Genomic DNA, 27,297 nt, shown 5'->3' with positions numbered 1-27,297 from the left:
TTTCATTCACCTCCAGCACTAGGTGCACCAAACACAATGGGTGTTGGTTGTGTTTGATGGTAGAGGACGGGTATATCCACACATAGATAATTATCTACATTTTCATGCACAATTTTGATCCACTAATCAGTTCTAGTGGGTATAATAATCTTCTAACCAGTTGTAAATGTTCAGCCTAGCTATGCATATTTTTTTTTAAATTGTAATTGCATGCACTGAATACATTACATTTTCTTTATACTGCATTTCTAATATTTTTCCCATTGTTTTTTTCAAGTGCAATGATGTACTTGGCTGTCAATAATGTTATTTTTATCACAGAACATGTAGAACATAGGTACACACACATCTGTATCACTAATAATCATGCACCATCATATTCTTTAAACAATAAAACACAAGTTTTTGCCATTATCACATTACATACTACATTTTTATGCATCATAGTGAACCATTAAGTAGGTCTGTTGAGTGTGGTAATGAAATCCAAGCACAGCATAGCACCAAATGCTACCAGAAGATGATACCAGCAGGCGACACCATTTGACACACCAAAATGCCTCCAATATATAATACAGTACAGTACTTTGCATTTCACAAACTAGCCACAATACTGCTATCATTGTCAGATTCCTGTCACTAAATTACTAATATGAATAATTTTCCTTAAGTTTATTTTCTAAAGGAAAATGAGATCCTGTTTCATGATGTGTAGATGTATGAAGCCACAGATGTGTGTTGTGAATGTCTGCCTTCTGCTGTGAACATCATAACTAGCATTGCATTCACTAATTTCTGAACCTTGTACATAGTCCTTATTACAGTCTGGATCTTCTACGACACTTTCATCGCAAAATAATCAGTTATTTATTTTGTCAATATCAAGTGATGGTTATCTTGAGATGATTTGATGATTTCGAGGCTTAGTGTCCCCGCGGCCCGGTCCTCGACCAAGCCTCCACTCCCAGGAAGTAGCCCGTAGCAGCTGTCTAACTCCCAGGTACCTATTTACTGCTAGGTAACAGGGGCATTAGGGTGAAAGAAACATTTTGTCCATTTGTCTCCACCTCCACCGGGGATTGAACCCGGAACCTCAGGACTACGAATCAAAGTGCTGTCCACCCAGCTGTCAGGCGCTCATGGTGTAGGCACACTACTTTTTTTTTTTTTTTTTTTTCTCCACACCACACACACACACACCCCAGGAAGCAGCCCGTGACAGCTGACTAACTCCCAGGTACCTATTTACTGCTAGGTAACAGGGACATTCAGGGTGAAAGAAACTTTGCCCATTTGTTTCTGCCTCGTGCGGGAATCGAACCCGCGCCATAGAATTACGAGTCCTGCGCGCTATCCACCAGGCTACGAGGCCCCTAGAAACTTTCCCCGAGTGAAACATTGTTACAATCAAGCTAAAACAAGGTAGCTGACAGCAATCATCAGAAATAGCTAACCAAACTGCATTTTGATGATACTTGGGTAGTAATTATCAATCCCCATTGACAAGATAAACCCTGGAGGTACACAGAAGGGACATTCTGCCATAAGTTACATTTTTTCAGTGCTTCCTATGCATTTTATTGACCCTTTAGGAATGTCTGTAAAGATTTTCATGACACCAGTGTCAAAATATTGCACTGGTTGAATAGTAATGAATTATGATAGTGAATTCTAATTTTAAGGCGCAAACGAAGGCATCAGATCAGAAATACTTCTCAAATGTGTGTAACTATTACAATCTACAAGCTACCAAGTATAATTTCTTCAAGTAAATATATTTTATTTTGACAAAGCTTTATTATGGTATTACGCAACTTGAAGGATTTAATTAAATCCCAGTTACGTGTACACTCAAGCAAAGCAACATCATAGAGTAGTTCCTTACATAATTACTGCTGCCCACACCACCCTGCTGGAGGAGTCCATGCCTACAGACTGAACAGGGTTGGATGCCGTCCTCTGGTCACGACGGTATTCCTTAAGTATTTTCTTGATGTTGAAGATATCTGCTGTACAAAAACATGTTAAGGCTCAAAAAGCATATTGAAAAAGAATAAAAGCAAAAAAGATTGACCCATCATTTGTAAACTTCCACATGGAAATAAACTCACTACAATTGTTACACTGGGAAGACGGGACACCACGAGCGTAGCTCTCATCCTGTAACTACACTTAGGTAATTACTGTACCAATTAAGTTATTTATCTTAAGAGAAGAATGCTTTATGATCAATGATAAAAATTTTGTTAACATATAAACATAGTAGTACAAGTGCATTAAGCCTCAAAGTGTGGTAATCATTATATGTTGGTTCCTGAGGTAATATGGTTAGCATTGTATGTTGATTTTAGATATTATTGTCTGATGCTAATATGGAAATACATCACAAATGTTACTATGCCAATGAAGTACTGGGTAATCATTATGGTATACAAATCCATTATAATTATATGATTTGTATAACAATTAGGTTTACAGTACTGTACATGATTTTCACAGATCTATATGGTAGTAATGAAGTGAATCGGGTCAACCAGTAATCCATATAGAGTACTGTACACTGTAGTCATGAGCGACTATATAGATTACCGAGGACGTGCAGCAAGACCTGCCACTCACACTGTCATCCTCCCACTGACACCACTTCCACAAAGCCTTCTCACACCCACTTCCACTACCTACACCCAACTCCCAAATTCACTCCAGTGTTGAAGATAATGAAATACCAATTTCCGGGCAAGCTCCAATGGCTCCCTTAAGGTATCTCACTGACATAGTTGCAAAGTTCTTAGACCTACTACAGACCAGAGCTAGAACCTGGCCCCCCCTCAAACCAGGTACAGGAAACTGATAACAGTCTGCCACCTTGCCTGGAAAGGCATTCAGAAAGCCAGTGACCCAAAACAGTCAACTAGTGGGTTCATAAGAGACTGAAGTATTGCAACCCACATAATGAACTCTCCAAAAGTATGTAAACAAACAATTAAATCTCTTGAAACTTGAATGCATTCAATCACCCCACCTCCTCCACTTGTTCAGGGGAAGGGGGAAAAAAGAAAAAGAGAGCCTAGGCATTTCCAAAATCTGAGCCCTCGGTTGTGGAGCAGATACACACACAAAACCCAAACTCACGAAATTGCTGTTTATTATGTACATTCAATGCTACTTTCCAGGGGGAAAGGGAGACCACCTTTGTGGCTCCGTGAAGCTTCACCCACAGAGGAGAAAAACACAGGGACTTGTCAGGGAGGAAGGAGGCAGTACCACAGGCAATGAAGATGAAGAGAAACATGGTCGAGACACTCAACCCAAGGCCACAAAAGGAAGCCGAGGCCAGAGAACAGTAACCGAATACTAGGCCACCAGAACCTGTCAGCCCTCATGCCAGAATGTAACTAAGACATACCTTCATTAGCAACAACAATCGCTGAAGTATTGTACTTTCAAACATTATGAGAATGAGGGTATACTGCAGGCTGGCTAGACTTAATGACACTGTAGATGACATGAAAATCACGAGCCGTGGAATAGGGAACCACAGATACCGGATCAACCCATAAAGCATCCACCACGGCAGAATCAATGATACAAAGGTAGCAGCAGCCACCACTGTAAGAGTACGAGCTTCTTTCCACTCATCCTTATTTAATATAGAGGACAGATCCATACAATCTTGGCAGTATACTCTTGACTAATTACTCAAGATGAACAGGTTAATAATCCTCCACCTACCATCCCCAGTGTACTGCACAACCAAATGTGCAACCACCCCAATGCAGGTGTGCCATACAATCAAATGTATAACCCCCCAGGCAGGACTTAGGCAGCCTCAACTGTTTCCTTGGGGTAGAGGCCGGTATGGTCCGGAAAGGAGTTGGTTACAATGTTGGAGTTGTGGGAAGTTTGGCCATGGTTCAGAAGTGTGGCAGTTTTTACATTTCTAAACAGAACAGTTTTGGGGATCCAGCCTGGATGTTAGGGAGGTCTTATTTGTCATGTCTCATGAGCATGTTAGCTAGTTGCATTAGGTGTTTGTTGCCTTCTAATTGCTTAGGCATTGATCATGGTACTCTTTCCTTGTGCCGAGATCAAAGAAAGCTAGCCACCAGAGTTTAACTTGTTTTCCGAGATGCTTAGTGCCTTCCCAATGGAGATCTCCTTTTGAGACATTTCCTATTCAGAATAGTGCTCCAGAACCATTTCTCGAGCAAGGCCTGTTGATGGGAGATGGTAGTTAATATATGTTTTTTGTAGGTGCCTTTCCCCCTTGTGGTGTAGTTACCTATAGGTTTCCTGTCTTCCTTCCCTTTCTTATGTATTAGTCTTTTTTTTTTTTTTGAGGAACAGTTATCTTGAGATGAAGATTCTTGAGGTTATCTTGAGATGATTTCAGGGCTTTTAGTGTACCTGCGGCCCAGTCCTCGACCAGGCCTCCATCCCCAGGAAGCAGCCCGTGACAGCTGACTAACACCCAGGTACCTATTTTACTGCTAGGTAACAGGGGCATAGGGTGAAAGAAACTCTGCCCATTGTTTCTCACCGGTGCTCGGGATTGAACCCAGGACCACAGGATCACAAGTCCAATGTGCTGTCCGCTCGACAGTATCAAAAGCTTCCTGGCAGTCCAGGAAGATACAAATACACAACCTTTATTATCTTGCTTTATTTTGGTGGCCCTGACACAGAAGTCAATCAAGTATGGTAAGCATGATTTTACCTCTTTGAAGCAGTTTGTCTCCCCATCACAAAACATGATCTTCAAATGTTCTACAAATCTTTTAATAATGCTTTTTTCCAGCATTTTGCATAGAATGCATGTTAGTGATGCTGGTCTGCAGTTTAGTCTATCATGTCTGGCACTTTTCTTGATGACTGGAACAACTGATTTTTTCCAGATTACCAGTACCTCTCTTGCCTCAACTGTTATGCTGAACACACTAGTTAAGGAGTAATACAGAATCTTTGCAAATTCCTTCAGCAACTATGGCTATATCTGGTGTGGTCCTACTGTATTGGCTACATCCAGTTCCTCCTGATGTCTTTTTACCTCTTCTACAGTAACTTGGATTCTGTCAAATGTTGTTTCTGGTCATCTGTTGTTACCTCTCTTTGGAACAATCTAATTCTGTTCGTAGACCTTCTGAAGCCTCATCTTGAGTTAGTGCATGCACATATGTGTAATTATCTAAGTGTAGTTACTGGACAAGAGCGGTACTTGTGGTGTTGAAACTTCCTTATAATCTTTGTTCATGACACCTTGAAACTACTAATTGGTTTGGGACCTACCACCACTACACTTTAATAGTTCCAACCATCTACAACCATGTTCTCTGAACATATCCTTCATATATTTTTAGAGCCACCTTTATTTTCTTAGTTTTAATCTATGGCCTCTTGTTCTTGAAATTCCAGGCTTTAAAAATTGTTCCTGTTAACTATGTCGATTCCAGTAACTGCTTTGAACATGGTGATCATATCACCTCTTTCTTTTTTTTTTATGTTTAAGGTTTTGCATATTTAGCACTTCTAGCTTCTCCTTGTAGCTCTTGTTATCTAGTTCCAGAAGCCATTTAGTAGCATGGTTTTGCACCCTTTCTAGTTTATTAATAAGCTTCTTGAGATGTCACTACATAACTGCTGCATATTACAATATTCGTCTCATTAATGACATGAACAGTTTCTTTAGTATTTCTCCATTCATATATGTATTTAAATGTGATTTTGAAATATGTATACACACACACACACACTATCACTATCTAGTGATCATATCACTAGAGGTGATATGATCACTACATACAAAATAGTAACAGGAATTGATAAAATCGATTTCTTTTTCTTCCATCTTCTACCTACGGCATATTTAATGCCTCTAGCTTCTCTGTGTTTATGTACAGTGTAATTACCCAAGTGTAGTTACAGGATGAGAGCTACACTCGTGGTGTCCCGTCTTCCCAGCACTCTTTGTCATATAATGCTTTGAAATTACTGACGGTTTTGGCCTCCACCACCTTCTCACTTAACTTGTTCCAACTGTCTACCACTCTGTTTATTGTCTGTTCTGTCTGTTGTATGTGTGTGTGTGTGTGTGTGTATGTGTGAAATTAGTGAAGTGAAATTACTCGAGTAGTTACAGGACGAGCGCTATGCTCGTGGTGTCCCGTCTTCCCAGCACTCTGTCATACCATGTGTACATGTATCCACAAGCAAGCTGAATGCACACACCCTACACTATTTAACCAAATAAATATGCAATAGTACAGTACCAGTACTTACTTTGTTGATATTGTCTCACTTCCTTTTCTCTCTTTACTCTCTCTCGATCCAGAGCTTCAACACTTCCCCAAACTTGTATTGCTCTAAAATAAAAATAAAAACTTCCTAATTAAATATTTATTATTTACCATGTGAAATAAGTAATGGGGCTTCTCACCATCAAGTCACATACATGGCAGATATATTTAACGAAGCAGTATAACAATAACACAAAGTAGATATGTTAATAATACTATGAATCCATTTCTTTCACATTATAGTATATACTTTAATACTAATACCACCTTAATACTAATATATATATATATATTAGTATTAACCATGCATAGTAAGGTTTCCATTAATTAGATAATCCATCATCTAGTTCATTATCTGGAAGTACAGTTTATAATACTGGGTATTATCTGTATATAAGGATATATATATATTGACTTTACAGAGTAGAATGAAAGGGGTGGCAAATTGTATTTTAGAAGAATGTACCGAGATAATTTGATCAAATGAAGTGAATGGATGATAGACTGGTGAAGACAATGCATTTGGTTGAATTTAGTGGTATAATGAAAAGAAGGAAAGAAAACAGAGATGAATGCAATGAAATGCCAATTTCTGGATGAGCCCCAGTGGCTTCCTGAAGCTACCTCACCAAGATTACTCCCAACTATTAGGTCACATCAGTCGTAGAGTTCTATTTGGCTTACTGGGGACCAGAGCCAGAACATGGACCCCCTCGTCGGGGCACAGATGATGGGCGACGTTCTGCCATCCACCAAGATAAAGTATCCAGAAAGTCAATGCAATATGGACTACTGCTGGCTTCAAAAGAACCAAAGCCTCAAAAATTGCCAAACAAACTCCCTAAACTATGCAAACAATCAACATTTTTAAACTAGCTCAAAATCGTTAGAACCAAACTACTGCCACCACCGGTCACAAACAATGCACCCTAAGCCAAACCAACCAAGCATCAATAATCTAAGGACCCTCCCCCCCCAACCTCTTCAGAAGCTCACTGACTCATTCTTCATCAGAAAAGGAGGGGTGAAAACAAATAATACACCCACCAGGGCCAAAGGAACAAAACCTATGCCTATGAAGAAGAGCATGAAGCTCCCCCCACTATACAACCTGAAGCAAGAGCTGACAGGAACACTGGCCCGAGAAAAGAAGACCAGACTGAAAGGAAACCCATAACCCAGGAAGAGGATACAAAGGCAAGGACATGGGCAACAGACCTGGATGACTCAGGAGGAGCACGAGCAGGCCATAGGTATACAAAAGCCCAAGATAATGTACGGAATGTTGCTGACGCAGTATTGATGCGAAACACAAGCAACAGCAGCTCTGCCAGTGTTGAATGATAAGATGTGACAGTATTAGGTATAAAACATGACAAAACTCCATGCACCAGGGCCACTTGCTGTAAGAACAGTCACCAAATGCAGTCAAAACAACCAGGCTATGAGTGGTGACTGCAGCGCACCATATAAATAAGCACGCAAACCTCAGTGCTTCCCAGCACAACCAAAAGAATGCCCCCAATCATGGGTCCATTGAGGAATCAGGGATGCATGAATAGCCCAAGGTGATGTGCTCCACCCAAGTACCCAGGCCTCTAAGGGGGTAAACTAAACACACCAGAGAAAGAAACTGACAATGCAAGGGTAGCATTTGCAGGTACACAGAGAAGAAAACCCAAGTACATGCAGCCCGAAATGCCACAAGAGCCAAACCCACACAACAAGCTGGAGCCAAAACATGCACATGAAGCCAACACAAAGTTGAAACAACACACAAAGCAAATGTCTCCACAGAACAACCAAGTAAAATGTCTCCACAGAACAACCAAGTCCAAGGATGGTCAGCACGTAGCGTGAAGCAGCAGAGATTGCCTGTGATCTGACAGACCAGAAACACTATGAGGAATACAGTACCTCAGTACGGCATCAGCAACAGAACTGAGGTGGGACGTCGACGAGTACTGGGGCTGTAATCAGTTTGAGTGTACTGGGGCTGTAATCAGTTTGAGTTAATCTCTCATTCTGTGTGAATAATATGTGGAGTTGTTTGGCAGTTTTGAGGCTTCATTTTATGTGAACTCTCCAGTTGTCTTTAAAGCTGCCCTACTTTCTGGAGGTTTTCTGGTGGGGTGGCAGAGTGCCACCCAATACCTTGCATTCGTGAAGGGGGTCCAGGTTCTGGATCCCTGAGACCAAATAGAACTTCTGCAACTGACATGATCGTCTGGAATGGTGCAATATCAGCAAGATAGCTTCAGGGAGCTATTAAAGGGCTCCCTCAAGAAAATTCAACTAACAGATTATATAGCTTACAGTTTAATATGTCTTATCACTTATTATAAATACATTACAGTACAGTACATGCAATAGGCAAATACTTAACTTACTTGGCCTCTACATCCTTTCTCCAATACACAGTGATAGGAGGTTCATTTTCAAAAGGGGAGCGTCTTTTGGTCTTGCGAAGATTTTCCAGATCAGACGGCTTTAACAGAAACTCTGACATTGCACGGATAGCAGTTATGAAGTTCCGTTCAGTCGATGGATGAGATGTATCAAACTTTACTCGTTCTTTTTTACGAGGAATGACTGGAATAATAATTTTGGCACATGAAATTTTTAATGCAGAGTTGATCTTGTAAATTATGATACAGTACCAACTAATACTAAATAAAATTATTTATACAGTATATAGCAAGCCTATGAGAGATACATTTAAGTGATACCAATGAATGGGGAACTACAAATTTCTATAACTGAGAGTGTAAAAGCCCTTCCTTGAGTGTAATGATATGTCTATTTGGAAGGATCTCAGTGGTTCCTTTGAGCTATAGGGGAGCTACCAAGTGGCTCCTCCAGAAAGACAAATAGCTTTCTAACACTAAAATCAGGCTTTGAGTTGTGAACAGGGTGTTTTTTGAGCAGATTATTCAACCACTTCCTGAAGTACGGTATATAATCTGTTGTGCACGAAAAGAATAATATAGTTAGGAAGACTCACATGATACACGGTGCCAAAAGGATATTTTTGAAAACATCTTTTTAGGGTTATGAAAGATGCTAGGAAGTCATTAGATAAAGTATCAATCCCACCATGAATGACAAACAAAGGGAAGTTTGAAACTAAAGCCTAACAGAATCTCCAACCCTCTCCCATCCTATTTCCCAGATATCAAAATGTGGCCATCACCAACAGGCTTTGAAAAAAACCCATCACCACATTTGCTTACCTATGCTAGCCACCACCAGGTGGCACCACCATACCTGGCTCCATACACCTAACCCCGATATGCTTCCTGACTCATGGAACCCCCCCTCTTAGCATAAATATAGAGGAACAATAAAGGATGGAATGGAAACAATGATAGGGTCAAAAGGAACTTTTCATAAAGAACGTTCATAAGTTCATAAGTCGTTCATAAGTTTCTGAACCTGTTCATTCACAGCCTACATATTCAAGGCCAACACCCCTAGTACCCACTGACCAGCAAATGCAGCTTGGGCTAAAACATAGACAGCATGCTAGCAAGGCAAACAAACCAGAGACCCAAGGCACTCAATGAAGGACTTTACAGCACCCAACCAGGGATCCCCAGAGCATGTAACTAAATAATACAACCATTATCCAATACCCATCTATATTATAATCAAGTATCAGGTCACTTGAAGTTTTCAAAACTATAATCTAGTATCGGGGATCACCTATTACTATAAGCTACCTTAGATGAATATTAAACCACATTTATGATTATAAATACAGTACCTATATTCCAATATATCACTAACGTTTAACAATAATGATTGGAAACTGCAGATTACCTGTATTCAAATTTTGATTTATTCTACACACCCAGCTTGGGGTCAGACCTCTTCGGTGATGAACTGCTCTGTCAGGCTGTTACTTGCAGTTGCCTGTAGAGTCTGGTACATGTTCCAGACATGTTCCCCCCTCTTTTTATCTCTATTTTTATTTGTTCTCAACACATTTTATTCTTTATACTCAATTAGTATTAAGATTTAGTCATTAATGTTTTTCATGCCCGAAACGCTTTGCGTAATAGTGGCTTTAGGCATTGTATGTACTAGCTCTATCTATAATTCCATCAATCTTTGTAAAATCTCTTGTATGTACCTTACCTAAATAAACATTTATTTATTTATTTATTTATTTATTTATTTATGTACATGCCTGTAGAGTCTGGTACATGTACATACCTGTATATGTCCATTAAAGTTCTACTGATCCTCGCACTTCCAGCAGGAATTTGTCCAACTGTCTCTTGAAAACTTCCACTTTTATTCCAGCAATATTTTTTGCACTTTGTGGAAGGAGTGAAGTACCGTGGACTTCTGGTATTCATAGTTTGTCAATTGTGTCTATGGCACCTTTACTCTTCAATGGGTCTATTCTGTATTTCCTAACATATCTGTCCATCTTCTGTGTTTGAAGTTGTCTAATAAACACATCAGGTCCTGTTTTGAGCTCTCATAATCAACTTCATGAATATCTAGGTTTGACAATTTTCTCAGTCTTGACACGTTCAAAATGTTTAAACCTAATGACTTGTTAGAGCGCTTGCAGAGCCTATTTGTGCACGTAAAATTAATACTGTATATTGTACTAAATTTGAAGTTTCAATTTTGGTTTTATTTACTTTTAACTCATTTCGATTATTTTGTATTTTTTTATATGAACAGCAGCTTTTTCTACTCATGTAGAACACCTCCAAAATGTTTCATGCTTTATATCAAAATGCACAACATGCATAAATACAAGCAGAGAACCGACACATGTCGACAGTATGTCGAGTCCTTTCCAAAAAATAAATAAAATAATTATTTAATAAACGGAGTAACAATTTAGGCCAACATTTAATTTTAGAATTACTGCACTGTAGATCCTTTATATCATGCTATAACAGGAATAACAATCAAATAAAAAAAATATATAATTTCAAATTTAAGAAAATGATCATATTGCCTAAAAAGACAAAAATATTACATGAAAAAGTACAAGGACTAAATATTATGCCTTATACGAACCTTTAATAACAGCTTCCTTAAAGCGGGAAGTGGCTGACGGAGGGCTTGGAGGATCAGGGACTGCTTTTTTTGTAGCACTTCCATCACCATCTGAGGATGTGCTTGTGCCTGGGGGCTGATTAAGGGTGGCCAGTCTATGACATAGCTGAACTAAACGAACTTGCTGATACCGGCTATAACTACACCCAATCCTGCATTGTTCGATTCTGAGAGTGGGACGACCTATAAAAAAGATTTATAACCAATTAATACAATATAATGCAAATGAAGGTATGGTTAAGTATTAGCTTTGCTTATGTTAACAGGCCTATTATATGTGGTTTTCAGGGACCTCAATTTCGTTCTTTTTCTACGCATTACTCAAACATGTTAGGCTTATATCGAGGTTCCCCCCCCCCCCCCCCCCAAGGTTGAATTACTGACCTTCCCCCAGGATGCAACCCCCAAAACAAGTGAACTGACTTCTGAGTACTGTACCTACTTATTGCTAGGTGAACAGGTGCATTAGGTGATAAGAAATGCATCCAAGCATTTTTGTCTCGTCTGGGATTAGTACCCGAAATTCTCGATTGTGAATGAACGAACCCGACTTTACTACCGGGACCTTGTTATGTTATCGTATGAATCAAGGGGTTGGTTTGATGAACAGCTTTTACTGCCAATATGGTATAAAGCAAACTGAACAGTATGACTTACCAATACTGGAAACAGCTCTTCTACCATGATGGACTGTATCCCTCAAAATAAAGTTCAAGACTTTAAAGCTGCTGGGATACATACTTGAACCTAACAAAGAAAGAGATTATATAATGAGCTGTAATAAGTGGAAATTAATAGATAATATCATAGTTGTAAATAATGAAAGTCTAGAAATAAGAAACCTCCCTTAAGATGAGAGAGTAAGAAAGATGAATTTACATTCTTTAGAATGGCAAAGACTAAGGGGATAAATGTTTGAGGTATACAAAGGGATAAAAGGGTATAACAATGGGGATATTAAAAACTATTTAAATATACATTATCAGTGTCACAAAACAGAAAAAAGTAACAATAGATACAAAGTGCAAAAATTCAATATTCAAGAAAGACCTAGGTAAATGGTGATTGGAAACAGGGCTGGCAATTATTTTGTTTAAAATAATCAAAATAAAGCCTCACTTTATTTTGGGAATAAAGTGAGGCTAGCCTGGCTCGGGTTAGGCTAGCCTGGCTCGAGTTAGGCTAGCCTTGGCTCGGGTTAGGCTAGCTTGGCTCGGGTTAGGCTAGCTTGGCTCGAGTTAGACTAGCCTGGCTCGAGTTAGACTAGCCTGGCTCGATTTACGCTAGCCTGGCTTGGGGGTTAGTATGATTTAAAATTAATGAGGTGTATCCTTAGCAACTCACTCTGGTATGATTGTGATATTGAAGCGTTCCCGTAGTACTGACACGGTCTTGTGTTACCGAGTCACTGGTGACACCGCAGGTGCAGACTGGTGCAGGAGTCTTAGTCACTGTCCCTGGTGACTGTCATGGCACTGACAGTTACCTGTCACTGGGACAAGTGGCAGTGACTGCTACACATGACAAGTGGTACTGTTGGCCACTTGTTACATAAGACAGTGCCTGTGACAGGTAGCAGTGCCTGGTGCCTGTGACAGGTGGCAGTGCCTGGTGCCTGTGACAGGTAGCAGTGCCTGGTGCCTGTGACAGGTAGCAGTGCCTGGTGCCTGTGACAGGTAGCAGTGCCTGGTGCCTGTGACAGGTGGCAGTGCCTGGTGCCTGTGACAGGTAGCAGTGCCTGGTGCCTGTGACAGGTAGCAGTGCCTGGTGCCTGTGACAGGTGGCAGTGCCTGGTGCCTGTGACAGGTAGCAGTGCCTGGTGCCCGTGACAGGTGACAGTACCTGGTGCCTGTGACAGGAGCAGTGCCTTGGGCCTATGACAGGTGGCAGTGCCTGGGACCCGTGACAGGTGGCAGCGCCTGGTGCTCGTGACAGGTGGCAGTGCCTGGTGCCTGTGACAGGTGGCAGTGCCTGGTGGCCGTGACAAGCGGCAGTATCAGCGTGGGAGAGAGAGGCACTGACCGGCACTGGCACCCAACACACACTGACGCTGTCATTCACTCGCACAGTTCTGTCGACACCTGAAAATATAATTCAACACTTTCATATATTATATTCAATGGTTTACAATATTTTTTTAAAATCTACTGAATAATTATTTTGGTAAATAGGAATAGTTTAAGAATGCGGCGAAGAGTAAATAAGGCAGACATATTTACCAGGAATTGTTTCGTCACGGCCGGAGTGTTAACGTCTCACGCCACCATAACATTGTCCTCGAACCCTCGCTCTCGGGGCAAGAAAACTAGAACCTCATAAACTTTACAACAAAAAGAGGACATTTTACCACAATCTGCCACGACACAGCCTCTATCTACATCCAGGTATCCAGTAGGTACTATTGGCATGCCAAGGAAACCAGACGTATCCATAACCCAAACATCCTAAATGGCTCCCCTAACCTTCATGACTTGGAACGCAAAAAAGCATTAAAACATCCTTCACAGAACTTAAACAATTCTTTTACTCATTAAAACGGATCTAGCTTTCACAGCCGAATCTTGGCTTACTCCCAAACATAATCCTATTTTAAAAGCTTTCGGATGCAGAGACTGGACAGACCCAATCGTATGGGGGGGGAGGGGCCGCGGCGTTTTCCTCTTAACACAAGTAATATGACGTGTAAATCTAACACTTACGCATGTTGTGAACGGTAAACTAGAAGCATTAGCTTGCTTAATACCTTACAATGATACACACATCCTTTCTGTGTATGTACAACACTGGCGGCACAATAAACCTAAATGAATTAGAATTCTATCTTGACCAATTATGACACCCACTCATTGTTACAGGAGATCTCAATGCTAACCACCCCACATGGCGTAGAGGTATCCAAAATATTGCAGGCACTGCTCTCTATAACTACTTTATTTATTTATTTATGCATATACAAGAATGTACATAAGGAATGTGAGGATACAATTATGGTAATTACAGTCTTGTAAAGCCACTAGCACGCGCAGCGTTTCGGGCAGGTCCTTAATCTAAGAAAATTTTAAGGAGGTAAATACTTGCAAAATTTATAGACAAAAAAATGATAACAGATTACATGGAATGAAAAAAAAAAGATGAGAGAAAATTATAGGTACAGTATATTAAAGCACATAGGTAGCTATGATTGATTGCAATGACAGCTTAAAATGGTAGTTGACAACAAATTGGTAGTCACAATACAGCATATGGCTAGCACATAAAAGAAGACAGCAATGAACACAATGATAAGGTTGTTTGATTTTACATTGATAGACACTCCACCATATATTCTTCTTTCACCACCTACCTTGCAACCTACTTTAACTACAGAACCAATTATGAAGCCTCACTTGACATTTGCTTTGGCTCGGCACACTTTCAACATAAAGTACAGTTTCATACTGGAACGTATATTGATAGTGACCACAAACCTCTCATTATAAAATTTACTAACTTTCAGCCACCAACCCATCCCCTAACACTCCCCAAATGGAACATTAAGAAACTAGATAAACATAAATGGGCTGATGTTGTCCGTCTCCCAGATACAGACGATGTAAACCCTAACACACGACTGTCTACAATCACCTCAGGCATACATTCTTCAGCCACCCAAATGTTCAAGAAAACCTCAGGACATAGGTCTAACAAACCACTTAAACCATGGTGGAACGTGGAATGTGCACGAACAGTAGCTTTACTCACTGATGAGCCATACAAAAACAAAGACGTCAACCCTCCCTACAGAACTGGGTCGCTCTCCGGCGGGCCACAGCAGCAGCCAAAAAACCATACTGTCAGCAAAGCAAGCATTATGGGCAAAATTTTGTGATAGCCTCACTCCCACCATGTCACATTCAAAAGTCTGGGCTACATTTAACAGCATAAAAGGTCGACCAACATTCCCCTGATGATCAACGGCTCACTCTGTCAAACACTAAAGGAGTGTGCACATGTTCTTACGGAATATTTTTTGTTGACCCTCTCAACACCTTTCCCTCATGCTCAAGAACTCTCCCTCGGACAAGAAATTGACCATGCCATATCGCGGCCCATGCACGGCGTCGACAACTTGTACACCTTAAGAGAGCTACAATTAGCCTTAACCCACCTACTTCTAGGCAAGGCACCTGGAGAGGATGGGATTCCATATGAACGTATCAAATACACTTGATCAAATACTCTGCCTTGAACATGAAATCTGCACGTCTCTTAGAAACAGTAAATTTTGTATTGTTTACCTAGACCTTAAAGGAGCTTTTGATAGCATTCCTCATACTTGCCTCTTGGAAAAGCTTGTACATTTAGGTGTACAGGAAAGATTACTTCAATGGCTACAGTCCTAAAGCCCAACTTTTTTTTTTCTGCATTCTTAGCAGATTTACCTACACCCATCCTGTTCACCTCTCGGGGTATGCCGATGATTTAACGTATTATTCAGACAATGCCCTACTTAATAGTCTCAACAATGCAATCAGCACTTGACTACTTCATTGATTGGACACAATAATGGGGCCTCCAAGTTAGTAGTGTACTACCAAAACTTTTTATCAGATTTTCACCTAAAAAAGACTTGTTCATCTACCCACCCTCGCAATACACAACACTCCCATCCAACACATAAGAGAACATAAATACCTTGGCATGCACTTCGATGCGCCCTTACTTACCTGGAAAGCACACATTCAACATCTTAAACAGACAACACAAACACGACTTGCCATACTTAATGCCCTCACTGGCACCACCTGGGGAGCACACCATAAAATTTTACTGTTACAACCTACATCCGCAGCCAACTAGGCTATTGTTGCCAGGCATATGCGTTCGCTGCGCCTACTAACCTACAGAGCCTTGAGGTAATACAAAACAATGCCATGCGACTTATATGAGGCACAATGCGTTCTGCTCCTATCCTGAGCCTTCACAGGGAAATGGGCAGGCAGTGATGGGTGATACAGTGATACTATCATTAGTATCATTAATGTTCCATAGCCCCAGATGTGTCTCTTGGATTGCAAATTCCTTTACTGTTACAAATTTGGGTATTTCCTCTTGTAAAATGTCACCAGAAGCAGAAACAGGCAGTGATGGTATGTCTGCTGAAACTGGATGATTAGGTAGCAAGTAGCAGGTCCATTGGTAGCAGGAACGGATATAGATTTGGATGCTATGTCGAAAGAAACAGTACTAGTGGCTGACATTGTAGGAGTGGATGCTGATGTGGATGCTAAATCTGAAGAAATGTTATTAGTGGCTGTCATTGCACCTGTGTTGAGCCATGATGTTAATTTTGGAAGTTTTCCTATTTTCTCCTCTGCAGCTCTCTTCCTCTTTTGTGCTTCACTCAAAACATTGTTTCATTTCTGCTGAAAGGGTTATTCACCTGGAAATATATATCTTAAAAAATATTTAGTCCCACACCAGGATGTAGGGTTATATAAGTATGTTTGCAACAAGACCTAAATATTTAAACATTCTGCTTCCATAATGAACATGCCCTATGCTCCAGGGACTATTGGGCAAGTGCCCATCAGGCCCATGTGGTAAAACAGCTCTGCTTCTATGTACTACCTGTACTGTATTTTCATTGGGTCATCCATTATCACTTAAGAAATCACTACAGTATTCCTTAGCCATAAGGCTTAAAAGAAACTTTGTGAAACCATTTTAGGAGTAGAGGATATTCTGAAAGAATGCTACAGAAGGCAGTAAGGATATTAAACCAAAAAGAAAGGCAGGATCTTCTACAGCCCCCTAGGACATGAATTGTTAATGGGACTTAACTTCCCTTGTCTTGTGTTTTCCTGGTAATGTACACTGTCAATCGACATTCAGCCTAGGATTGGAGCTGTGTACCCCCAATCATGGCGGTAAAGATACTAGGGGCAGTAGGATAATGTCTTGGGTTACACACTGACATATGTACATTATTCAGAACCACTTGGCATGACAGTAATCTGTAATAAAACACATGTATTATATAAGAAAAAGCTTTTGTCATTTGATGTACATTGGCATTAATTTGTATTGCATACATAATTTTGAAGGTTAAGAATACTTTGTGATAATGTATTGCTTGTTTGGTATTGAGATAAGCTGGAATTGGGGATTGTGGATGCTTTCCTTAATTGCAGAAATGTAATAAAGAGCTAGGTCATCTAAGGCCATTGGGGAAGACATATAAAAGATTTGTAATATCAATAAAGTTAATAACTGAGTAGTGGCCAATTGAAATTTAGTTTGAATGTGAGAGACATAAATGTACTGTATGTTTTAACAAAATTGACTCAGCTGAGAGTTAGCTCTGGGGGTCCTTGAAGGGGAAGAATAACTATTAAGTGATTGAGTAATTTATTTTGCTTCTGTATGGTGTATATGCTTGCTGAAATGCACTCTTTTTGTGTGTTCAAACTACAGTAATTAGCAAGATAATAAATACAAGATAAAATAATGAAATTTACTGCATATAAAATGAAACAAAAATAACAATAATTATTAGATTGTTTAAAAAGTATTTAAATTAACATTACTTTGGCTAATATTTTCATATTACAGTAAAATAATATATTTTGCAGCTAGGATGATATCGCTTAATAACTCAGTGCGCGTGTCTGGAGAGGAGCCGGACCCTGCACGTGAGGAAAGGTCTGGACGTGTTCGTGAAGTTGGAAGTCAAGCAGTGTGGTCTTTATCGTCTTGCAAGCCAGGTTTGTCAAGAAAATTTTCCTATTATTTAATTCATGTATGTGTATTTTACCAACCAGCAGTGAATCACTGCTCATTTCATTTTTGGAATCTTGCTTAAATATATTGTATTGTACTGTACTGTATTTTTAAATAAAACAAATTTTTAATGTTTAAGTAAGAAACCTAACTACTGTACAGTGTACTGTAATCATATTTTGTACTTTGAAACTATTTCTTTTAATATTCACTATTTATTATACAAGGCTTTGGTGTAGAGCAGTTACGTGATGATTGTCTAGATACATATTGGCAGTCGGATGGACCTCAACCTCATCTTGTCAACATACAGTTTCGTCGCAAGACAACTATACAGGATGTTTGGATATATGCTGATTATAAAGCTGATGAAAGCTACACTCCTAGTAGGTATGGCTTATTTTCATGTTCAAAGCTGTTCGCTTAAGTAAGGACTGCTGTATGTGGTATGTGTTAGACAGGATCAGGAACAGTCAGGTGCTAGCACTATAGGGAACTTTTCAAACATTCCCTGAAGGGAATATATGATAGCATTGATATTTTCTATTAGCCTTTAAGTACAATACTAGCTGCTATATACAGTCACAATTTAAAGCAGCAATTTTTAACCTCAGCAAGTAAATCAACAATAATTCTGAAACTTTGTTCTTTATATCAGATCAATCAACCACAAGTTTTTGAACTTTGCCCAATACATTACAGTGCCCAATCTCATAATTGTTTTACTTGGCTAAAGCACAATAAAATAAAATAAAATAAAAGATTTTCTTTTATTAACTCTTAATCCCTTTTATGTAATATATAAAAATTACATATCTCAGAAAACTTCATCACAATCACAAACACGTACTAAATTTTCTGACAATCAGTTGGTTATCTTGAGAGGTTATCTTGAGATGATTTCGGGGCTTTAGTGTCCCCGCGGCCCGGTCCTCGACCAGGCCTCCACCCCCAGGAAGCAGCCCGTGACAGCTGACTAACTCCCAGGTACCTATTTACTGCTAGGTAACAGGGGCATTCAGGGTGAAAGAAACTTTGCCCATTTGTTTCTGCCTCGTGCGGGAATCGAACCCACGCCACAGAATTACGAGTCCTGCGCGCTATCTACCAGGCTACGAGGCCCCCTCGTGGTGGGGTAAGCAAACCAAAAATTTGTACAATTATAAGCCTACCTACAATGATGGTAAAGGAGTCACGCAACATCTGGTTGCCTGGTGAATGATGCAACAATGGGACAAAATCTGTAGGTTTTTATATTTTTAGAAATATTGCAGAAATAGATGACTTGGAAGTAGGATTTTTGTTTAATTTTTTAATCATTTTTACTAAAAATGTTGTTAGTGTTTGTTTATTGCAATTTTATTTTGTATCTCTTAATAAAATTGTATTTTATTACGTTAAAATATGCAACTCACCAAAGAAGTTGGATATTTATTTATTTAAATGATTTTTTTTAAATGAGCCCTGAGTTTTGCTTGCCAGAAAAAAGTTGATAGCATGCCACAATTGGCACATACCAGGGGTTACCCCACCCTTGCCCAAATGAAAGCCTAAGTGATAAAATTGATTAAAAATCCAGTGTTTTAACTCCCAAATCATAGGGAGTAGTCACTTGCTCTGAATCGGGCATGAAAGGGAAGGGTGTGCTGGCAGTAGACGGTGTGACTTGAGTTTATTTGGGGGATACTTTAAATTTTGGTTCATCTTAGTATTAGGTTGATCTCTGATTCCTAACCTTTCCTTGCCTGTGTGAGGGAGCCAGATTCTGGTCCTGTTTTTTCAGTAAGCCTTTGAAAGCCTTTTAGCTTTGATGTCCAAAGGGATTGTTATTAGCTGGCTTTTAGCACAAGGAAGTCACCGAAGGGTCGAGCACAGAAAAGGTTTTTCCAGCCACAATTAAATTGTCATTTATACTTTTTGTTTTCATCAAGTTCTCTGTTATCAATTCTATCTTCTTTGGATAGGTTTCAAGTACATCACCCATTTGTTTATTGTTGGTAAGGATCACTTAGAGGTGATGGGCCTTTCCCTTCTCATAATAGCTAAGTTTCCTCTTATATTTATATAAATTTAAGTAATACAAGAATATGTAGCTAGATAGGATGTATACCTAGGTTTTTAAAATACAGTAATAAAAAATTCATTCAGTATCACATTGAAATATATGTACTAAAATTAGGAGAGTTTCCAAATACAATACAGTATAATTTTGTTCACTTCTGTAATGCCCTGTATTATCTACTTGTATATAAGTATTTTTTTTCAATTTAATAAACTACTTGGCCAAAATGAAGTAAGTAGAACTTTTCCCTTGCTGGTTTATCTTACAGAATCTCCATTCGTTGTGGAACTCACTTCAATGATTTGCAAGAAATTGAAGTGGTTGATTTGCATGAACCAACAGGATGGCTTCTTATTCCTTTGAAAGATATACATGAGCGTCCCATCCGTACCTATATGGTCCAGATTGCAGTATTATCAAATCATCAGAATGGAAGAGATACACATATGAGGCAAATAAAGATTCACTCACCAGTTGAAGACAAGGCTGTTGCTGTGGAGAGTGTTGGAGCATTTACATCATCGGCATTCAAACGATATAGCTGCATTAGATGATACCTCATTACATTATAGCTTTCAGTCATAGTAATAGCTTATATACAAAACACACACATTACATAATATTGCAATGTTTACATTAATATGACTTTGTTTAAAGGCCTCTTATTTTATACAGCATTTCATGGATTTGATTTGTACATAAATATATACATATAGATTATACCCTAAGTTCTTCCATATATTCAATTTATCTGTACCTGTACCTAATAATTTAGTATATTTTTCTACGTGTAATTGAGAGAAAACAAATGATGGGAGGAAATGTTCAGTGTAATAAAAGTAGCAGCTAGTACTGTACTGTGATTAATGAATTAATTCCACAGGAGTTGATGCTGCAAATTGGTTTTACAATTTGTGGTTGACATTTGAACCTGGGTTGCAGGCAGAGCTGGCTAAGGAGTGAAGTGACTGTCTATTGACATATTCAGTGTGAACTTGGTGCCTAATGTTTAAGACATTATGTATGCTTGCTGTAGATTATGGCTTTTTAAAGGATAAATGTATTGTAGGTTGGAAGTACAAACTTTTTAATTTCTTACGTGATATTTTTGTTATGGTTTTAGCAGAATGTGTTGCTAAAGTTGATTTACTAGCAAAATGTCTTATTTATGTTCTCAGATTGATCAGTTTATCATTGTGGAGCATGTAACTCTTTGAGATTATTACAGCTCTTATATAATAGCACTAACTATTCTATATGAGCTTGATACTAGATAAAAGTACCTCAAAATGGGCTGATAACCAAGATATCAGATGCTGCAGGATAACATGACCAACTTGGTGCCCATTAGCATGTGCAAGATGTTCAACTGCTGCATCACCATCAACAAAAAGCTTTTGGTTTAATGTGTGGTGACAATCTTATTTTGAAGCTGTTGATAACAGACATGTTTTTTAATGGTCCAGACTTTCTTAATTGTGATTCTTTAATTTACAAACATTTAAATTTTTGTTTCATTATATACAGTAACAGAGATTTTACAAGTCACAAAACTTGACCTGACTTCAATAGCTCTGGCTTATACAGTATGTAGGTTTAATTTGGTTAAAGTTTACTGTATTGATTATAAAGAAGTAAAATTATTTTAAAAGGAAATTTAAGTTTTATATATAAACTTTATATGTAAAATATATTTTACATATAAAGTTTAAATGCCTGTATGCATCAGTTATTAACATTGTTATGGATAGCAGAGTAGTGATGAATTTACACAATTTATCTTGAGTGACATTATAGGTAGTATGTTACAACCCCACTTGTATGTTCTTAGCTTCTACACGTTTGTTTTTGAACATAAACAGTGACTGCTTTGGTCCAGCACAGCACAGAGTCCTGTGCTGGCACAGAGTCCAGCATGTGCCCCCTTGAACATATTTTTCAGGTGATCATTCAAAAGTACTGAAATTCGGGCAGTTGATACGTTTGAGAATGGCTTTAGGTCATCTCCTCAAAGCAGGGAAGTTCCTTAAAGAGAATAAGGCACTGGAGAGAGATTCAACTGTAGCTGCTCTGTAATTTTGATTCCAAGCCAGATACATGCAGAATCCATATTGGATTTCAATATTTAGTTATTACTTCAAGACTTTACCAAAAGGAGAAAATAAATGGCTAAAATTTGTAGTTATTTATTTTCCATTATTTACATAATTTTGTGCACTAATATTTCTTACAAATATGTAAGAGAACTATCTTCTTACATGGGTATTGTAAATTTAAGTTCAGATGATGTTAAATTCATCAGAAAAATGTGTTCTGTACAAAGAAAGAAGAGCAAGTTTGCAAGTACATTCATACCTGTTGAGGACAAGCTCTTCTGAATATATAATCTAAAATTTTTGTAAGTCAAGCCTGGCCTCGGGCCGGGCTTGGGGAGTAAAACAACTCCCAGAACCCCATCAAGCAGTTATGTATGCAAGAAACAATTGGTGCTGATAAAAATTGGTGTGTGTGCTGCTTAATTCATTGGTAGTCTATTTTTTTCATGTTGATAATGTAAAATGGCTTTGATATTTCATAGTTTGTGTGTTAATGAAGTGGAAATTACTTGGTACATTCCCCTCTGCTGCCTGCTGCAACATTGCACAAGAGAAACACATTCCTGTATGTTAACCATGTATGGAGACCTGCACATTCCCTTATGTTCCTTCATCTGGAAGTGGAGTCTCCCTAGTCTCTGCTGCGGCCCCCTAGAGGGAAGCAACACACTTCTTTGGTGAGGGGACGTGGGTAAAATTGGAGGTTCAATGTGGCCCACCTGTCAATCAGCTCATTTGGTTAGCCCACTTAGTTAGACATTAGGTCAAGACCAGGTGGTGGGCCCAGACCAGGCATTGTCTCAGACTTCTCCAAATCTGTTCATCCGCACATTCCTTTGACAGGGTTGACTATTTTATCTTCTGGGATGGCTATACCTCCACTTGTGACCATTGCACCATATACCCCTCTCCTTTATGGAGGTTCACTCTGCTGTCACCAAGCTCATACATATTTGATTCCTTCTACCATTGCCAAGTTCCAGGATTTCTTTGGCCCCGCTACATGGCCCAAGTATTTCTATCAGTCACAATTAACAAACATGCCCTGATATTCATATAAGCACCTCGTTGACAGTGCAGATTCCCACATTACTTTTAACCCCACCTGGACTGAAATACATGTAGTTTTGGCCCCTTCTCAGGAGGCAGCTACCTGCCTAGCTATTTTGTCCTGTACTGGTGATACGTCGGTTCAGGTGTCCAAAAATACCACAGAACACTAGCATGGCAGAGTCATTATCTCCAGCTGCAACATGGTGCAGGAGAGAGTCCTCAAAGATTGCCATTATATTAAATATATCCTCATAGCCCAGGGCTTTTCTATCCTCCAGATTAGCAGATTACTCATTCCCCTTGTGGTCATCATCGTCAACCTCCACCGAATTGTTAAGATCACTTTTGATGATAGAACCCTTCTGTCTTCAAACGTCCTTCTTGTCAGTGCTAGATGCTCCGTTCAGTACTATATCTCCCTTCATGCCTCTGCAATAGATGCTGGATATTTGGTCATGGTTCTTTAAGATGCAGTAGCAAGATGTCCCTTTGCCCCTTGTGTGGTAACCCAGGACATTCTCGTACTGATTGCTCTTTTTTTTTTCTCCAAGCCTGCTGCATCATCTGACATGAGACCCACTTTGCCTTTTCCTGCACATGCGTGCATTGTAAGTTCGAACAGGCCATCCTTGCCTTGAAGCATCACAATTGTACATTTTTCCCAAGGAGCGGCACCAGGTCCACTGTTTTCATTCTTTCAATAACATTGCTTATGCTCACGTGTTGCATCACACTACTATTCCCCACCCTTCAAAAAGAATGAAACAATGACGCTGAACTATGAGACTTACAAGTGGGGGAAGTAGGGTGAACCAGCTCAAACAAGTTCCGCGAGAATTCAATCATTTGCTTATATAGCTAGTGGAGTTTTTTCTGCCTTTTATGAGGCTTTGGTTTTTTTTTTTTTTTTTTTTTTTTAAATCTAGCAGTGATATTGTTTTGACTGACTTTCTGGTTGCCTTCCCCAGTGAGGTGGCAAAAATAGATGTCACTGCTCCCTGTACTTCTGAGAGTAGGCTGGGTTCTGGCTCCAGTCCCCAGTAGGCGTCTAGAACTCTATGGCTGATATGATCCAGTATATGGCAACCATCTCAGCATATAGCATGAGGGAGTCACAAAGGGCTTCCCCCGAGAAATAATAGTGCTCAGAACATTGCCATGGGAACACCTTCATATTGTTGAAATAGTCTGAGAAAGCAATACCAACCCTCACTTTAAATGAATGGCAAGAGAGGTACCCTTGACTAAAATGGCTAAATCTGTATTCTTTTAATCTGTATTCTGAATCTAAATCTGTATTCAAGCCTGTGACTTGTGAGTGTTTGGTCCACTAGGCTTTTGCTTGGAGTGCTTGCTCCTCATTTTTACCGTACCTGAGTACCTGGAATTTATCACTGTTAAACATCATGTTATTTTCTGTTGTTTGTGTCTGTCTGAAATTGTCTAAATTTCACCAAGAAATGTACTTCCATGTGCCATGGGAGGCACAGTGTGAAACAGAGTGGAGGGCAACATCTAATAATAGGATGGAACAAGGTAGAAGCAGATCAGATAGGCTGGCAAGAGTAATGTGGAGTGTGAAAAGATTACAATCTGCTTTATCAAATTGCCACCAAGGGAAAGAGGAGGATGGATTGAAAAAGGGGATAAAATCACCCAAAAGAAGCAAAGGCTCTGGCAATGAGTTTAAGATTGAAAAGAGAATGTGGAATATGTGGTGAGGGTGGGGGGGGAAAAAGATAAATGGAACAGATGAACAAATCCACAAGGGCCGTGAGGAGGGTTCGAACCTATGTCCGAGAGGATCCCAGACGCACCTTAATCAACTGTGCCACGACATGGTAAAAGAATTGCAACCAGGAGCTCAACTGACCTCACACGGATCCTGCAGTCTCTCCGAGACACAAACCAGGGTTTTATAGCTTATTGACAGCCCGGGTGCATGGGGGAAATTGTGTAAAACCCTGGTTTGACCATTATCAAGTTGATTGTGATGAGAGAAAGGAGGCAAAGGCAATAAATAGGCGAGATAGGTGAGGAGAAGGAAATCTTGGAGGAAGAAGAAGCAAGGCATCAGGTACGGAAGGTAAGGTGCAATAAAGGGGTAATAATAGGGATAAAGGGATCGTAAGAGAAAACAAGAGAAAGAAAAAGATGATGATAAAAAGAAGGATAGGCTTATGTTAGGTCACATTTGTTAGAAAGTTTAGAACATTTGAGTATATACTGTGAAAGGGAAGAGTCAACAGCAACAAAGTCAGGACTCGGGTTCATGTTGGGTATGTTGTGTATCAGAGTTGATTCAACAAGATGGCCTCTGTGAAGAGTAGAGGCAGGAAAGATTATTTTAGAAGAAGACCAATCAATAGGATGATTAGAATCCCTAACATGACAGAAGAGAACATGTGTCTGCAGACTTAACACTTCTTTTGTGTTCCTTAACACTTTCGCGCTCTCCGCAAAGGTCACTCAGCCAACCGAATGTGCGCGCTGCATTTTTATCGCTTAAGCGTAAAAACAAAAATGTGTATACTCTTTTTACTCTTTTGACCTTAGTTCTCATGCTACGTATTTCATTTTGGTACCAACGTGTTCGCAATAAAATTCTCTAGAAGAACATTAGTAAAATAAGTCACGAAACATATAGGGATACCAGCACCAAATAAATAACTACGTAGATGACTCGCCGTGAGCGCCCATCAGCAACAAAATGTTTTTACTCTTGGGATTGTAATCACCTCCACACTTGTTCTACAGCGTTAATTTTGGTATCAATGGACTCGCAATGAAATTCCCAACACGGTGATATGAATATAAGCGTAGAATAATGATGCAGCCCGCCCGCAAGAGTGTGGGAAGTGGTGAAATTGTTACCCGGTATCGGTGACGGGACGACGCACGGCGCTTTGAAAGTTTATACTTTTTTCACTCTCATGACATTAATTTTCTATGTACGTCATTCATTTTTATGTCAATGTGTTCGCAATAGAATGTTCTATGTGCCCATAGGTAAAAAATATCAACAAAGCATAAGTTAGAATAGCGACAAATATAAAACAACGCTGGAACATATCAGTGAGCGTCAAACACACACGAAATATTTTTACTTTTGTTATGTTTGTCAAGATTATACTTGTTGCACACAGTTTTTTTGGTTGTATATTGATCGGAATAAAATTCCCTAAACAGACATATCCATATAATACATGATATGGGGGAAGAATTACCAGTATAAACGGCTAAAGTCACCCACCTGCAACCCGTTTGGGACAAAATACCATTTGATCGAAGTTATCCACACCTTTCATGAACTTATTGTACCATGCAGCCTAGTGGTGAGAAAGAGAGCCTCATAGCGCGCAGTTTGAAACAAACCCAAAGTAAATCGGATAAAAATTGAATTTTATACAAATATTTTAAAAGTAGACATAACTTTATGTCCACTATGCGTTTACGTTAGACGAAACCGAACGCGCCGGCGCGTCCAGATAGCGCGAAAGTGTTAAGTCTGCCATTAAGTGTACGGCTAGTTAGATATGTAGTTCCAAAGTGTCTAGAGACAAAACAAAATCTGCTCAAGGAATTAAGACAGAAATATAAGAGTTGAGCCAGATGGAGCCTCATATTAGGTACTAACGGAATGCTCATCTGAGATTAGCGCCCCTACAACACATTATTTTACAAAAAGAGGAGCCTCATATTAGGTACTAACGGAATGCTCATCTGAGATTAGTACCCCCACAACACATTATTTTACAAAAAGAGAACCTCACAGACATACAAAAAATGGCAAACAGTTCCAACTCATAAAAATGGAAACAGATACTAATATGAGAGTAAATGGATACAAAACGAGCAATGTAAAAAACCGTCAAATTCACCAAGAATTTTTTTTCGAGGAAAAACAATTCAAAGTGACTTACTTAAGGATAATAATTCTAAGGAC

At 39.3% G+C, this 27,297-nt stretch overlaps 2 protein-coding genes across 5 annotated transcripts in view; one reads left to right on the top strand and one right to left on the bottom strand.

Annotated features, from left to right (window-relative positions):
- The window catches only part of ZnT49B (Zinc transporter 49B), a 37,668-nt gene extending 24,217 nt beyond the window's left edge, over positions 1 to 13,451 (bottom strand). The window contains exons 1-6 of one of the 2 annotated variants that reach the window (XM_045759767.2): positions 12,723 to 13,451; positions 12,036 to 12,125; positions 11,340 to 11,561; positions 8,684 to 8,885; positions 6,277 to 6,359; positions 1,886 to 2,009 (exon numbers count right to left, since the gene is read on the bottom strand). In XM_045759767.2, coding sequence (XP_045615723.1) covers positions 1,886 to 2,009; positions 6,277 to 6,359; positions 8,684 to 8,885; positions 11,340 to 11,561; positions 12,036 to 12,117 — 713 coding nt within the window. In that variant the 5' untranslated portion in view covers positions 12,118 to 12,125; positions 12,723 to 13,451. The remainder of the gene's footprint in view (positions 1 to 1,885; positions 2,010 to 6,276; positions 6,360 to 8,683; positions 8,886 to 11,339; positions 11,562 to 12,035; positions 12,126 to 12,722) is intronic. The other variant, XM_045759768.2, reaches the window with a different exon arrangement.
- A 164-nt stretch (positions 13,452 to 13,615) lies between these two features.
- On the top strand, positions 13,616 to 22,380 carry APC10 (anaphase-promoting complex subunit 10). Of its 3 annotated transcripts, none has more exons than XM_045759774.2 (4): positions 13,616 to 13,762; positions 17,993 to 18,124; positions 18,368 to 18,530; positions 20,471 to 22,380. In XM_045759774.2, exons 2-4 carry the CDS (start codon positions 17,998 to 18,000, stop codon positions 20,754 to 20,756), a joined length of 576 nt encoding a protein of 191 aa, XP_045615730.1. In that variant the 5' UTR covers positions 13,616 to 13,762; positions 17,993 to 17,997; the 3' UTR covers positions 20,757 to 22,380. The 3 variants fall into 3 exon arrangements, with proteins under 3 accessions (XP_045615730.1, XP_045615731.1, XP_045615732.1); XM_045759775.2 differs by having other exon boundaries at positions 13,616 to 13,769; XM_045759776.2 differs by having other exon boundaries at positions 13,633 to 13,773.
- The last annotated feature ends 4,917 nt before the right edge of the window (positions 22,381 to 27,297 follow it).

This window comes from Procambarus clarkii, chromosome 64 (genome assembly GCF_040958095.1).
Source record: "Procambarus clarkii isolate CNS0578487 chromosome 64, FALCON_Pclarkii_2.0, whole genome shotgun sequence".
Taxonomy (NCBI): Eukaryota; Metazoa; Arthropoda; class Malacostraca; order Decapoda; family Cambaridae; genus Procambarus; species Procambarus clarkii.
This window is presented reverse-complemented; position numbering and strand designations above follow the sequence as displayed.